The sequence below is a fragment of the Bombina bombina genome, chromosome 2 (assembly GCF_027579735.1).
Source record: "Bombina bombina isolate aBomBom1 chromosome 2, aBomBom1.pri, whole genome shotgun sequence".
NCBI classification, from domain to species: Eukaryota; Metazoa; Chordata; class Amphibia; order Anura; family Bombinatoridae; genus Bombina; species Bombina bombina.
In genome coordinates, this window is record NC_069500.1 from 912,053,226 (window position 1) to 912,068,080 (window position 14,855).

Sequence of the window (14,855 nt, forward strand, 5' to 3'; positions counted from 1 at the left end):
CTTTTACACAGTGTTTTTGTCATAATAAGTGTAAATAATTTGGTGTACATGCGGCACCATTTTCCCATCTGCGTGAGGCTTCTTTTTCAAAAAGATAGATTACCTGTAACTGCAGCATGGTCACATGACAATGGATTCCACAAGACAGGTCCTTGTAGAACAATATTACGTTCGAATGATGGACAATGTGGTATTAGAAAGAGTTCCAGAATTTTTACCCAATGTTGTTTCAAGTTTTAAAATTTCTAAGGACAAAGTCCTACCATCTCACTGACCTGACAAGGTAACAAGACTAACCCATTGTATAAGCTGGACCTAGTTAGATACATTCACTAGTATGACAAAATAACTATAGACTGGAGGTAACAAATTATTTTTTAATTAATTTACATGAACACCTTAAAATGTTTTCCTTAAAGTGAATGTAAATTAAAAACAGGGGCACTTTAATTCATAAAAATTTACATTTCACTCATGTTGTGAAAATAATTACCTTTTTAATCTTGACAGGCGCTCCAGCTTCCCCCGGCCGTCGCAAGCCTCTTCCTACGTCAGAAATGACGGATCGGTCATTCTCCAATCACAGCTTCCCCCCCTGGGGAATCAGTGTCTGATTCAATGCCGTGATTGGAGGAAGCCGGATTCCTCATTTTAGACCCAAGAAGAGACTTTGCGACGGGCGGAGGAAGCGATGCAGCGGCTGTCAAGATTAAAAGGTAAGTATTTTCACAACACAAGTGAAATGTAAATTTTTATGAATTAAAGTGCCCCTGTTTTTTAATAAAAATTTTAAAAAACGGGCACTTTATCATCAATATTTACATTCACTTTAAGAAGACTTATTTTGTATTTAATTTCTAGATTTCTGATTACTTTTTTGATTTTTTTTCAGATTATCCATCGAGACATTAAGCCGGAAAACATTTTGGTATCACATTCAGGGGTAGTAAAAGTTTGTGACTTTGGTTTTGCACGCACATTAGCAGCTCCTGGGGAAGTTTATACTGACTATGTAGCTACAAGGTGGTACAGGGCACCAGAACTGTTGGTTGGAGACATCAAATATGGCAAGTAAGGAACCAATAGATAACAACCTCCTAGTGCTTAATGACACGCCATTTGACTTTTTTGCAAGCTCCATCAAATACACATAAATATTTATTTACAGAGACATGAAAGCCACATATTTTTTTTCAGGATTTAGACAGATCATGCAATTTTAAACCATATTCCACTTTACTTCTGTTATCAAATTTGCTTCATTCTCTTGATATTCTTTGCTGAAGGAGCAACAATGCACTACATGGAGCAAGATGACCACATCTAGTTGCCAATCACAAGATCCAGGTGTGTGCAGGCACCAATCACCAGCTTGCTACCACTAGTGTAGGATAATATGTACATATTCCTTTTCAACAACAGATACCAATAGAACAGATACCATTTGAAAACAGAAGTGAATTTAAAAGTGCCCTAAAATGACATGCTCTGTATGAATCATGCAAGTTTAATTTTGACTTTCCTATCCCTTTAAAGAAGGTGTTTGGAATGTCAGTGTATTAAAGTGAAAGTAAATCCTAGCCTTTTACATAAGATACTTCATGTAGAAAGCTCCTTTATTTGTTTTAACCGATCGCCATTTTTAGCTGCTACAGCAGCCCACGGCTCAAACATCTTTTTGCTAAGAGGTGACGTTTTCACCTCTTAGCCAATAGCTGTGCAGTAAATCTGGCTTGGCGCCCATGGGAGCTGGATTTACCACAAGGCTATTGGCTAAGAGGTGAACACGTCACCTCTTAGCAAAAACATTTTTTAGCCGTGGGCTGCTGTAGCAGCTAAAATCGGGGATCAGTTAAAACAAATAAAGGAGCTTTCTACATGAAGTATCTTATACTTCATGAATGAAAGTCCACTTTATTTGTTTCAAAAGTCAATCCTAGCGTTTTTACAACGCTAGGATTTACTTTCACTTTAACTCACTGACCATGCAGCCGCACAAGTAATTTGATCATCAGTTATGTTTAAATACTATTGTTTCATAGCCATGGAGTTGAATGTCTATAATTAAGCCTACACATTAGGAACAAACAATGGGCCTTTACAGATATGCTTCTATGAAACTAATGACATTTGGTTCCTTTTCTTTAGAGCTGTGGATGTTTGGGCAATAGGCTGTCTGGTGACAGAAATGCTTACAGGAGACCCACTTTTTCCAGGCGATTCAGATATTGACCAACTATACCACATTGTTAAGTGCCAAGGTAAGATGCTACTTGATTGTCTTCATATGAATAGATGAGTACCATGTCTTACATTTTACCATTTAGTCAAAAGGAATTGTTTCAGGAAAGTAACTCTGGCTTAGGGTTTTTGACTAGGAGTAGAAAAGTAAACCCTTAATCAAATGGAATTACACATACTACTAATATTTACAAAATTCCACCACTCACCATTTTGTCTGCAAACTCACCAAAATGTTTAGGGACCTTTACGTACCCATAGAGTTTAAATGCCCCAGCAAATTTCTACAGTACACGGTTATACCCTCATGATAGATTTTTGTAATGAGTAAGAAGCACAAATAGGAGGGTTTAAGAAGCAGCCATATCTTCTCAATAGAACAGATAATTAAAAAGACTTGTTAAAGGACTATGTAGTGTTAAATCTTTTTTATTTACAGGTGGCATTCCAGTAGTTATGCATACTTTTCACTTTCCTAAAATGGCCTTAATGCATTATACAATATTTCTTTTGCAACCTATTATCCAGGATATCAGATTTGTATTTCAAGTCCACATAAGCAAAATACTAACTATACTTTTTGGCTAAGACAATATTTGTGATTTCCATTAACTATTTTATTGTATTGTCAAACCCTATTGTGTATCAAGGAAGATAATACCAATATCATCAAGAAAACAGTAAAAAAAATGTATATTTTATAAACCTTTGACGGACCATAGGACACTCTTATAATGTTGGTCTTAAATTTATGAAAATTTAAGCAAGGGAAAAATACTCTGAGCTAGATTACAAGTGGATCGTTATTTTGCATTTTCGCTAGAATTTTCATTTTTGCACTTGCCAGGTTGTGCTGGTATTACAAGTTGGAAGTAAACGTTTTTTTCTCCAATGGTAACCCAAATCCCGCTTAAAGACGAAATTCAAAAACCGGAATTGTGTTTTCACATTCCCCTATAGAAATCAATGGAGAAAAAAAGTGGAAAAAAACCCCACTCTCTCTCACTATAGCATTATCGCAATTGCGCTATCCCGATATGAAAATGTCATATTCCAATGTTCTTAACATAATGGAATATGTTCTATTTATTTATAATTAAATATTTCTACATATATCTGATGTTTTTTGAAACAGATATACAGTATATTTTTATATATATATATATATATGATTATATATATATATAATTATATATAGATATAGATATATACAGATATATGTAGAAATATCTATTTGTAAATACATAGAACATATTCTGCTATGTACAGAACATTTGAATGTGAAATATTTACAGTAAATACATAGTTAAACATATCTATATACATACAAATATATCGTTAGCAATGGATCTTTATGTATCTCTATGTTAAAGTACTTTGGCAGCACGCAAGATCTCATATCTTTGAGCCCTTATAACTTTTTTGTGCAATATATTTTGTAATAATTTGTATTAGATTGTGTTATTATGAGTGTAACTGTACTTATGCATTTTTTTATATAATTTGTGACACTTTTTAGTTTCGGAAAACAGTTAACCACAACTCTGAGATCACGGTAACGATTTTGCTTAAATTGTAATATCAGCGCAATTGAAAATGCTTGCGAAAAGACAATATCACTTGCGCAAAAATGTTTGCACCTCACTTGTAATCTAGCCCTGTATCCGACGTTCAACTAAACAAACACATTCTACTGCGTGTTAACTAAATACAATATTAAAACATTATGAATGTGGAGCAGTCTTTTGGCAACACCAAATTAAATGTGCAACTATAATAGTTTCATGCTACATTTCCCGTGATTGCTAAATAGTAATGTTTTTAATGAAAACTTGATCTACAGTAAATGTTTTCCTTTCTTTATTAGTCACTGATAACATAATTATGTGTTGCAGGTAATTTAACGCCCCGACATCAGGAAATGTTTTATAGGAATCCATTATTTGCTGGTGTTACTTTGCCTGATATAAAGGAAGTTGAACCCCTTGAAAGGCGATATCCCAAGCTCTCTCCCGCAATAATAGATTTAGCCAAGGTAATGTGCAAAAGTAACTTCATTTTTTTATTTTTTTTAATAGTATCATAAATTTACAGCAATATGCAGTTTTTGGCTATTTTTTTTGTAAAAGTAAGGATCTGCCGATTGCTCTATGCCATATGGTTAACTATGTGCTCAGATACCTGCAACTGTGATGGAGCATGAAGAATCACCGAAATGTTATGGTTTTAGGGATTGGACAAAGTCTTAGTGGCATCTTGGTGGTGGACCCATTAAATAGGACCCAGGCAAAATGCTGATTATAAATTATGGTTAGACTGACATATTTTTGGCTAGAATCACATATATAAAATAATAATATGAATATGCTGGATATTAACCAAAGTAGATGAGTCTTTTATGAAAATGGTAACAGTCCTACAAATACAAACAGTTCATGCAGTGTTCCTCAAAAGGAAGAGATAGAAACACATCGTAGCGTGAGGCTATGTTAACCTTTATTCCCCAAATGGATGGAAAGCCGACTCAGAATGATACTCAGAACCAAGACAAAGAGGCCAATTTATTAAAGGTCTTGCGGACCTGATCCGACAGTGCAGATCAGGTCCGTCAGACATCGCTGAATGCGGAGAGCAATACGCTCTCCGTATTCAGCATTGCACCAGCAGCTCACAAGAGCTGCTGGTGCAATGCCGCCCCCTGCAGACTCGCGGCCAATGGGTCGCCAGCAGGGGGTGTCAATCAACCCGATCATACTCGATCGGGTTGAATTGTGGCGATTAGTGTCCGCCTGCTCAGAGAAGGCGGACAGGGTTAGGGAGCAGCGATCTTTAGACCGCTGCTCCATAACTTGCGTTTCCGGCGAGTCTGAAGACTCGCCAGAAACACGGGCCCTCAAGCTCCATACGGAGCTTGATAAATGGGCCTCAAAGAGTAATATAATCATATTGCATGAATAAATCTAGTTCAAAATAAAAATTGAGCAGGGATACTTATGAATCACAGCTTACAATGGAAATTATTCCCAATAATTAATAATATCGAACTCAGAGTTAAAGGGACACTAAACCCAAAAGCATTCTCTCATGATTCAACTAGGGAATACAATTTTAAACAACATTCCAATTTACTTGTATTTTCTAATGTGCTTCATTCCTTAGATATCGTTTGCTGAAGAAATAGCAATTCACATGTGTGAGCCAATCACATGAGGCATCTATGTGCAGCAGCCAATCAGCAGCCCCTGAGCCTATCTAGATAGGCTTTTCAGCAAAGTATATCAAGAGAATTAAGCAAATGAGATAATAGAAGTAAATGAGAAAGTTGTTTAAAACTGTACTCTCTTTCTAGTGCCTAGATATAGCTTAACAGGTAACTTCACCTGAAATGTAGGATTAATGTCTAATTAATTCTCCCGGGTCATTCTCCCTACATACTTGTGGGAGCACTGAGTACATTCAGTGACATAAATGACAAAAGTACTGGTATAGTTAATGCATCCTTTTGTTTCAAATATTTCCCTTGTGACACATGAGTGAAATTCATTAGTAACACTAATGTAGTCACATGATCTGCACCTCCATCTCCCACACTTAAAGGGACAGTCTACACCAGAATTTTTATTGTTTTAAAAGATAGATAATCCCTTTATTACCCATTCCCCAGTTTTGCATAACCAACATAGTTATAACAATATACTTTTAACATCTGTGATTATCTTGTATCTAAGCCTCTGCAAACTGCCCCTTTATTTCAGTTCTTTTGACAGACTTGCAGTCTAGCCAATCAGTGCCTGCTCCCAGATAACTTCACGTGCACGAGCGCAGTGTTATCTATATGAAATACGTGAACTCACACCCTCTAGTGGTGGAAAACTGTTAAAATGCATTCTGAAAAGAGGTGGCCTTCAAGGTCTAAGAAATTAGCATATGAACCTCCTAGGTTAAACTTTCAACTATGAATACCAAGAGAACAAAGCAAAATTTGTGATAAAAGTAAATTGGAAAATTGTTTAAAATTACATGCTCTATCTGAATCATGAAAGTTTATTATGGCCTAGACTGTCCCTTTAACCGGTACCTTTAAAGTGCAGCCAGGAACTTCTAGTCGTATCTGATTTCAGAAGAATAGGGGAAAGGATGTTTCCAAGTGAAACATTTTTCTATATACACATCTGTAACCATTAGCTACCATTCGTTTTAGAATTTTATCACCCATCAATATAGGGAGATTCCTCCATACAATTGAACAGACCTCCCTGTATTGATTAGAGAAAGCTGTTATGAAAACTGGTGTCTTTTGAGTCTCATTCTGCTTTTCAGAACCGTTGTTTTCTTGTTATGATCATGATACATAGTTTTTTATTCACAACACACTGTGTTCAACTCTCTGCCTTTTGCTTTCACTCATTAAATTTGAGCATATAACGTTATTTGATTTGGTATATACAATTAGTATGCACTTTTTCGGGTTACCATGGTTATGGTTGGTCTGGGCACAATTTCCCTTTGGGGGTTAGGATCTATTATGTTTAAATTTCTGTTTGTGTTGCTGTTTTGGTTTGGTCTGAGGAAGGGGTTAGGCAGTCCAAAACGTCACCTTTGGACTAAAACCATTGTTTTCCTGCTGCAAAAACCAGTGAGTGTGGTCCTTTTGTTTTTTATATTTGATTTTCACCAGCACCCTTAAAGATGCCCATTTGTCAGTGAGAGTGCACTTCACCTACCTGCCTTTTGTATATATATATATATATATATATATATAAAGGAAGGGGTGCACTACCCCTAAATGTCATTAAATAAAAATGTTAAATGATTTAAACCCAGAGAGTGATTTAGCCTTCTTTGTTGGATCTATCTATCTATCCACACAGACACCAAGCTAGTGGTAGATCATATACACATATGGACTATGGTGATAGATGTATAATATAATGGAGAAGTGCAGTGGTTCTGTGAAGAAGGTCGGACTCGCTGGTGAAAGACAAGTAACTTGGGTGACTACAGAGGGGTGCGCATATACCCAGAAGCAAAAAAAGGCCACCCACTGCCCAACCTCTGCAGCCTCCAGAAAGACATACTCTCTGCTGGGGCTGGCCTGGCCCCCAGGTAAGAGCTGCAGATCCTACCTTGAGGGATCGAGGCTCATCCAGCAGAGGGATAGGTAGGGTGAGGGCCAGCCCGGCTGCCTAAGAATGGCCGCTTCTGTTTTTGATGTGCTGCCTGTGCAGGGTCGGGCAGGGCTATGGCAACCGGCAACCTGGGTCTGGCAGTCACGAATCAGCAGCTAGTTACCAGTAGTGCATTGCTCCTCCTGAGCCTTCCTAGATATGTTTTTAACAAAGGATACCAAGAGTAAGAAGCACATTTGATAAAAGAAGTAAATTGGAAAGTAGCTTAAAACTGAATACTCTGCCTTAATTAATGAAAGTTTAATTTTGCCTTTACTATCCCTTTAATAAGCTTATCATATCCAATTATAAGACTGATGAAGCCCAAGGTTATAGGCTTGTATTGAAGTTCTTTGCAACTGTAATATAAGGTAAAATATATTAATAATATGAATATATGCACCAAAAATGTGCACACATTGGCAGCATGAAAGTGCGCTTATTTAATAATATTTATACTAGATGACACATTATAATAAAAATCTGCAGGGTTTATACAATGTTTAACTTCACAGTGTTTTTAGTTGAGCATATTTGTAAAAAAGAAATAATTATTTTCATTTTATTTTGCAGAACTGTTTAGAAATTGATCCTGACAAGAGGCCGTCCTGCATGGACCTTCTGCAACATGACCTTTTTATAAAAGATGGCTTCTCTGAAAAGTGGGTAGTAGCTTAACGTTTTATATTATACTTGTCCTCATTACCAGAATTCTAAACAAAATAAAATTTGAAACAAATAACTTTTGATTAAAGGGACACTGTACACAAATGTTTTCTATTGTGATTCAGATAGAGCATGACATTTTAAGCAACTTTCTAATTTACTCCTATTATCAAATTTTCTTCATTCTCTTGGTATCTTTATTTGAAATGCAAGAAAGTAAGTTTAGATGCCAGCCCATTTTTGGTTATCAACCTGGGTTGTTCTTGCTGATTGGTGGATAAACTCATCCACCAATAAAAAAGTGCTGTCCAGAGTTCTGAATAAAAAAAAAAAGCTTAGATGTCTTCTTTTTAAAATAAAGATAGCAAGAGAACGAAGAAAAATTGATAATAGGAATAAATTAGAAAGTGGCTTAAAATGGCATGCTCTATCTGAATCATGAAAGAAAAAATTTGGGTTCAGTGTCCCTTTAAGTTTTTACAGCCTAACTAATTCAGTGCAGGTTATTTTTTTTGCTGAATAATAAACATGTTTTTTATGTTTATATTTGTAAGTAGCTTATCAATTTCTATCTATAAAGCTGTGGGAGTCTTCTATGTAAAGAAGACCAGCTGTGTACAAACAGGCACTTCCTGTTAGTTCCAAAATCAAAACGTAACCACTTCACTCCATTAGGGCATTCCATGGCGTCCTAACAGCACTGGTCTTTAACGCCATTAGGACGGCATGAAACACCCTACCTTATATGGCATCCAGCAGCCTACTTCTTTCCTGGAATTAAAATCAGACTGGGGGCATGCCTAGCAGCACAGGCAGTCCCACATGATTTGATCCTAGCCTTGAAATCATGAGATTTCATCAACTGTTGCGTATTCTGTTTTTCAAGCAAATGTTCAGATGTGAAACCTATGCACCTGGCATGAAGGGGGTAAACTTAGTGTTCCTTAAAGGGACACTGAACCCAATTTTTTTTCTTTTGTGATTCAGTTAGAGCATGCAATTTTAAGCAACTTTCTAATTTACTCCTATTATCGATTTTTCTTCGTTCTCTTGCTATCTTTATTTGAAATAAAAGCCATCTAAGCTTTTTTGGGTTAAGAACTCTGGACAACACTTTTTGATTGGTGGATGGATTTTTTCCACCAATCAGCAAGGACAACCCAGGTTGTTCACCAAAATGGGCCGGCATCTAAACTTAGATTATTGCATTTCAAATAAAGATACCAAGATAATAAAGAAAATTTGATAATAGGAGTAAATTAGAAAGTTGCTTAAAAATTCATGCTCTATCTGAATCACAAAAGAAAAATTTTGGGTTCAGTGTCCCTTTAACAATATATATTTAATCAGTGTGCATAAATATGTATATGTGTACCTTTCAATTAAAATTTATTCAGACCTGAAATGGTTAAATTTGTTCAGGTGTAAGTTTCCTTACTGATTAGAAGTACACAATTTTACTAGTAGTGTTGTTTTCACCATTAAACCAATCTTCTTGCAAGCCATGCAGCGAGCATAAAGCTATGCCTTTTGTCATGTTTTGACTAGATGTAACGGCACCGCTAGAAAAATTGTGTACTTCCAAGTGGGCCTGCAGTGGTGGAGCGGGTTAAGGAAACCTATAGCTGAACGAATTTGACCATTTCAGGTCTGAATAAATTTTAATTGAAAGGTACACATATAAATATTTATGCAAACCGATTTACATATATATCAATAAGGAAAACTAACTTTACGATTGCTTTAAAGGGATAGTAAACCCAAAAACTTTTTAAATCTTTATTAAAACTTCATTATGTATGTGACATATTTCAAATAAGTACCTGTTAAATTTTTTCACTCGTTTTCTAGTTATTCTAAATCAAATATCTTTATATTGCCAAGCCCATTTTTATCACATTATGTGGACCCTATAATGATGTTCTACCTAGGTAGAAACATCATGGCGGTCCACATGCGCATATAATTAGTTTAATAGTAACGCATGCGCATTTTGGCCCCTCAGTCCTAGCATGACCGTCACTATTCTGGCACAGGAAGCAGGGCGGACTTCATGATAGTGACATCAACGTTGGTGGGAGTGGCGCACCAGAGCGCTGAAGATTCACGGAACACAAGCACATTGGGGAATCATCTGTGTTATTTTACTAGAGGTAAGTATAATAAGTACCCCTAGGCTAACGAGCAAGTTGATTTGATCTTAGTAAAAGGACGTTACCCTTAGACTATCATTTTTTTAACCCCTAGAAAAACGAGCATGTTTTTTTCTTATAAGGCAGTGACTTATAAGAGTGACTAACCAGCAAATATTTTTAACCCCTAGACTAACGAGCAATTATTTTTAACCCCTAGACTAACGAGCAAGTTGTTTTGTTCTTACAACACTCAGATTAATCGCAAGAGCTGCAAAGATTAAAAGCAATAGCAAATTCTGATGCGACTAAAGTTAATTATTAACATCTGAATTTGCTATTGCTTTTAATCTTTGCAGCTCCTGCGATTAATCTGAGTGTTGTAAGAACAAAACAACTTGCTCGTTAGTCTAGGGGTTAAAAATAATTGCTCGTTAGTCTAGGGGTTAAAAATAATTGCTGGTTAGTCACTCTTATAAGTCACTGCCTTATAAGAAAAAAACATGCTCGTTTTTCTAGGGGTTAAAAAAATGATAGTCTAGGGGTAACGTCCTTTTACTAAGATCAAATCAACTTGCTCGTTAGCCTAGGGGTACTTATTATACTTACCTCTAGTAAAATAACACAGATGATTCCCCAATCTGCTTGTGTTCCGTGAATCTTCAGCGCTCTGGTGCGCCACTCCCACCAACGTTGATGTCACTAAGTATCATGAAGTCCGCCCTGCTTCCTGTGCCAGAATAGTGACGGTCATGCTAGGACTGAGGGGCCAAAATGCGCATGCGTTACTATTAAAGATCTTAGATGAAGAATAATTAGAAAACGAGTGAAAAAAATTAACAGGTACTTATTTGAAATATGTCACATAAATAATGAAGTTTTAATAAAGATTTAAAAAGTTTTTGGGTTTACTATCCCTTTAACCTTTCAATGTAAAATTTTATTTTTTAACATATTAAGGTAATGTTTTTTTCATATGAATGATAGACGTTTTTATTCATGTGTATTTAAAACAACTTTGCAATATGCTTTCATAATTTAATTTTCCCCTTTTCCTCTTCTTAAAATGACAGTCAACTCAAAAATTGTTATTGTTTAAAAGATAGATAACGCCTTTTCTACCCATTCCCCAGCTTTGCACAACCAACATTGTTATATTAATATACTTTATAACCTTTAAACCTCCAAATTTCTGTCTGTTTCTAAGTCCCTAAGACACTAAGACAGCCCCATGATCACATGCTTTGTATTAGGTTTTCACATCAGGGGAAGCTAGTTCATGTGAGCCTTATAGATAATTGTGCTGACGCCCGTGGATTCTAACAACACAGCACTAATTGGCTTAAATGCAATTCAATAGATAGTCATGTGATCAGGGGGCAGTCACAAGATGCTTAGATACAAGGTAATCACAGAGGTAAAAAGTGTATTAATATAACCATGTTTTCTGTGCAAAACTGGGGAATGGGTAATAAAAGGATTATCTATCTTTTTAAATAATTACAAAATTTTAGTTGACTGTCCCTTTAACTCTGAAGAATGTGTTTTTTCCAATTATGAGATTTGGAAAAGCACACTGCAAGCTTCAAGGGTAGGAGAAGATAAGTTTTGCTCACAAAATGACAGCGCAAACCTTGTTTACTACAGTAACAAGTCTGGGTTGGCTCCTTCCGCCATTAAAAAACAATTGCAGAAAACAAGGTATTAACCTGTTTTTAAAATGTTCACACTTGATAATGTTTATCTGCTGAAAGGCAAAAACAAAGGTTAGTACTTGCAACATGTGTTATGCCCATTTAAAAGGGATACGCTGTTGGCATTTAACATTGCACAAGCATTTCTGGTGAACTGCTTGTGCAATGCCGCCCCCTGCAGATTTGCGACCAATCGGCCGCTAGCAGAGGTTGTCAATCAAACCAATCGTATTGGATCAGGAGGCTTGATGTCTGCAGCCTCAGAGGCAGAGGACCAGTTAAGGAGTTGCTTCATAACTGCTGTTTCCCGCGAGACTGAAGGCTTGCATGAAAACAGGGGCATCAGGCATTCGGCCCTTGATAAATCGGCCCTATAGTGTCTGAATACTGATTACCCTCCCACCTGACACCTCCCACCCCCTGATCCCTATATATACACGTTTCTTTCATGTAATTAGCAAGAGTCCATGAGCTAGTGACGTATGGGATATACATTCCTACCAGGAGGGGCAAAGTTTCCCAAACCTCAAAATGCCTATAAATACACCCCTCACCACACCCACAATTCAGTTTTACAAACTTTGCCTCCGATGGAGGTGGTGAAGTAAGTTTGTGCTAGATTCTACGTTGATATGCGCTCCGCAGCAAGTTGGAGCCCGGTTTTCCTCTCAGCGTGCAGTGAATGTCAGAGGGATGTGAAGAGAGTATTGCCTATTTGAATGCAGTGATCTCCTTCTACGGGGTCTATTTCATAGGTTCTCTGTTATCGGTCGTAGAGATTCATCTCTTACCTCCCTTTTCAGATCGACGATATACTCTTATATATACCATTACCTCTGCTGATTCTCGTTTCAGTACTGGTTTGGCTTTCTACAAACATGTAGATGAGTGTCCTGGGGTAAGTAAATCTTATTTTCTGTGACACTCTAAGCTATGGTTGGGCACTTTGTTTATAAAGTTCTAAATATATGTATTCAAACATTTATTTGCCTTGACTCAGAATGTTCAACTTTCCTTATTTTTCAGACAGTCAGTTTCATATTTGGGATAATGCATTTGAATTAATCATTTTTTTCTTACCTTCAAAAATTTGACTCTTTTTTCCCTGTGGGCTGTTAGGCTCGCGGGGGCTGAAAATGCTTCATTTTATTGCGTCATTCTTGGCGCGGACTTTTTTGGCGCAAAAATTCTTTTCCGTTCCGGCGTCATACGTGTCGCCGGAAGTTGCGTCATTTTTTTGACGTTATTTTGCGCCAAAGATGTCGGCGTTCCGGATGTGGCGTCATTTTTGGCGCCAAAAGCATTTAGGCGCCAAATAATGTGGGCGTATGATTTGGCGCTAAAAAATATGGGCGTCGCTTTTGTCTCCACATTATTTAAGTCTCATTTTTTATTGCTTCTGGTTGCTAGAAGCTTGTTCTTTGGCATTCTTTCCCATTCCTGAAACTGTCATTTAAGGAATTTGATCAATTTTGCTTTATATGTTGTTTTTTCTCTTACATATTGCATGATGTCTCACGTTGCATCTGAGTCAGAAGATACTACAGGAAAATCGCTGTCTAGTGCTGGATCTACCAAAGCTAAGTGTATCTGCTGTAAACTTTTGGTAGCTATTCCTCCGGCTGTTGTTTGTATTGATTGTCATGACAAACTTGTTAATGCAGATAATATTTCCTTTAGTAAAGTACCATTGCCTGTTGCAGTTCCTTCAACATCTAAGGTGCAGAATGTTCCTGATAACATAAGAGATTTTGTTTCTGAATCCATAAAGAAGGCTATGTCTGTTATTTCTCCTTCTAGTAAACGTAAAAAATCTTTTAAAACTTCTCTCCCTACAGATGAATTTTTAAATGAACATCATCATTCTGATTCTGATGACTCTTCTGGTTCAGAGGATTCTGTCTCAGAGGTTGATGCTGATAAATCTTCATATTTATTTAAAATGGAATTTATTTGTTCTTTACTTAAAGAAGTACTAATTGCTTTAGAAATAGAGGATTCTGGTCCTCTTGATACTAATTCTAAACGTTTGGATAAGGTATTTAAAGCTCCTGTGGTTATTCCAGAAGTTTTTCCTGTTCCTAATGCTATTTCTGCAGTAATTTCCAAAGAATGGGATAAATTGGGTAATTCATTTACTCCTTCTAAACGTTTTAAGCAATTATATCCTGTGCCGTCTGACAGATTAGAATTTTGGGACAAAATCCCTAAAGTTGATGGGGCTATTTCTACCCTTGCTAAACGTACTACTATTCCTACGTCAGATGGTACTTCGTTTAAGGATCCTTTAGATAGGAAAATTGAATCCTTTCTAAGAAAAGCTTATCTGTGTTCAGGTAATCTTCTTAGACCTGCTATATCTTTGGCTGATGTTGCTGCAGCTTCAACTTTTTGGTTGGAAACTTTAGCGCAACAAGTAACACATCATGATTCTCATGATATTATTATTCTTCTTCAGCATGCTAATAATTTTATCTGTGATGCCATTTTTGATATTATCAGAGTTGATGTCAGGTTTATGTCTCTAGCTATTTTAGCTAGAAGAGCTTTATGGCTTAAAACTTGGAATGCTGATATGGCTTCTAAATCAACTCTACTTTCTATTTCTTTCCAGGGTAACAAATTATTTGGTTCTCAGTTGGATTCTATTATTTCAACTGTTACTGGTGGGAAAGGAACTTTTTTACCACAGGATAAAAAATCTAAAGGTAAAAACAGGGCTAATAATCGTTTTCGTTCCTTTCGTTTCAACAAAGAACAAAAGCCTGATCCTTCATCCTCAGGAGCAGTTTCAGTTTGGAAACCATCTCCAGTCTGGAATAAATCCAAGCCAGCTAGAAAGGCAAAGCCTGCTTCTAAGTCCACATGAAGGTACGGCCCTCATTCCAGCTCAGCTGGTAGGGGGCAGGTTACGTTTTTTCAAGGAAATTTGGATCAATTCTGTTCACAATCTT

The 14,855-nt window shown here is 36.6% G+C and overlaps 1 protein-coding gene across 1 annotated transcript in view; it reads left to right on the top strand.

The window, feature by feature from the left end:
* Window positions 1-14,855, top strand: part of CDKL2 (cyclin dependent kinase like 2) — a 208,853-nt gene that overhangs the window by 112,972 nt on the left and 81,026 nt on the right. Inside the window, exons 4-7 of the mRNA XM_053703308.1 lie at window positions 893-1,071; window positions 2,149-2,261; window positions 4,137-4,276; window positions 7,983-8,071. Of these exons, the coding sequence (XP_053559283.1) occupies window positions 893-1,071; window positions 2,149-2,261; window positions 4,137-4,276; window positions 7,983-8,071 (521 nt within the window). The remainder of the gene's footprint in view (window positions 1-892; window positions 1,072-2,148; window positions 2,262-4,136; window positions 4,277-7,982; window positions 8,072-14,855) is intronic.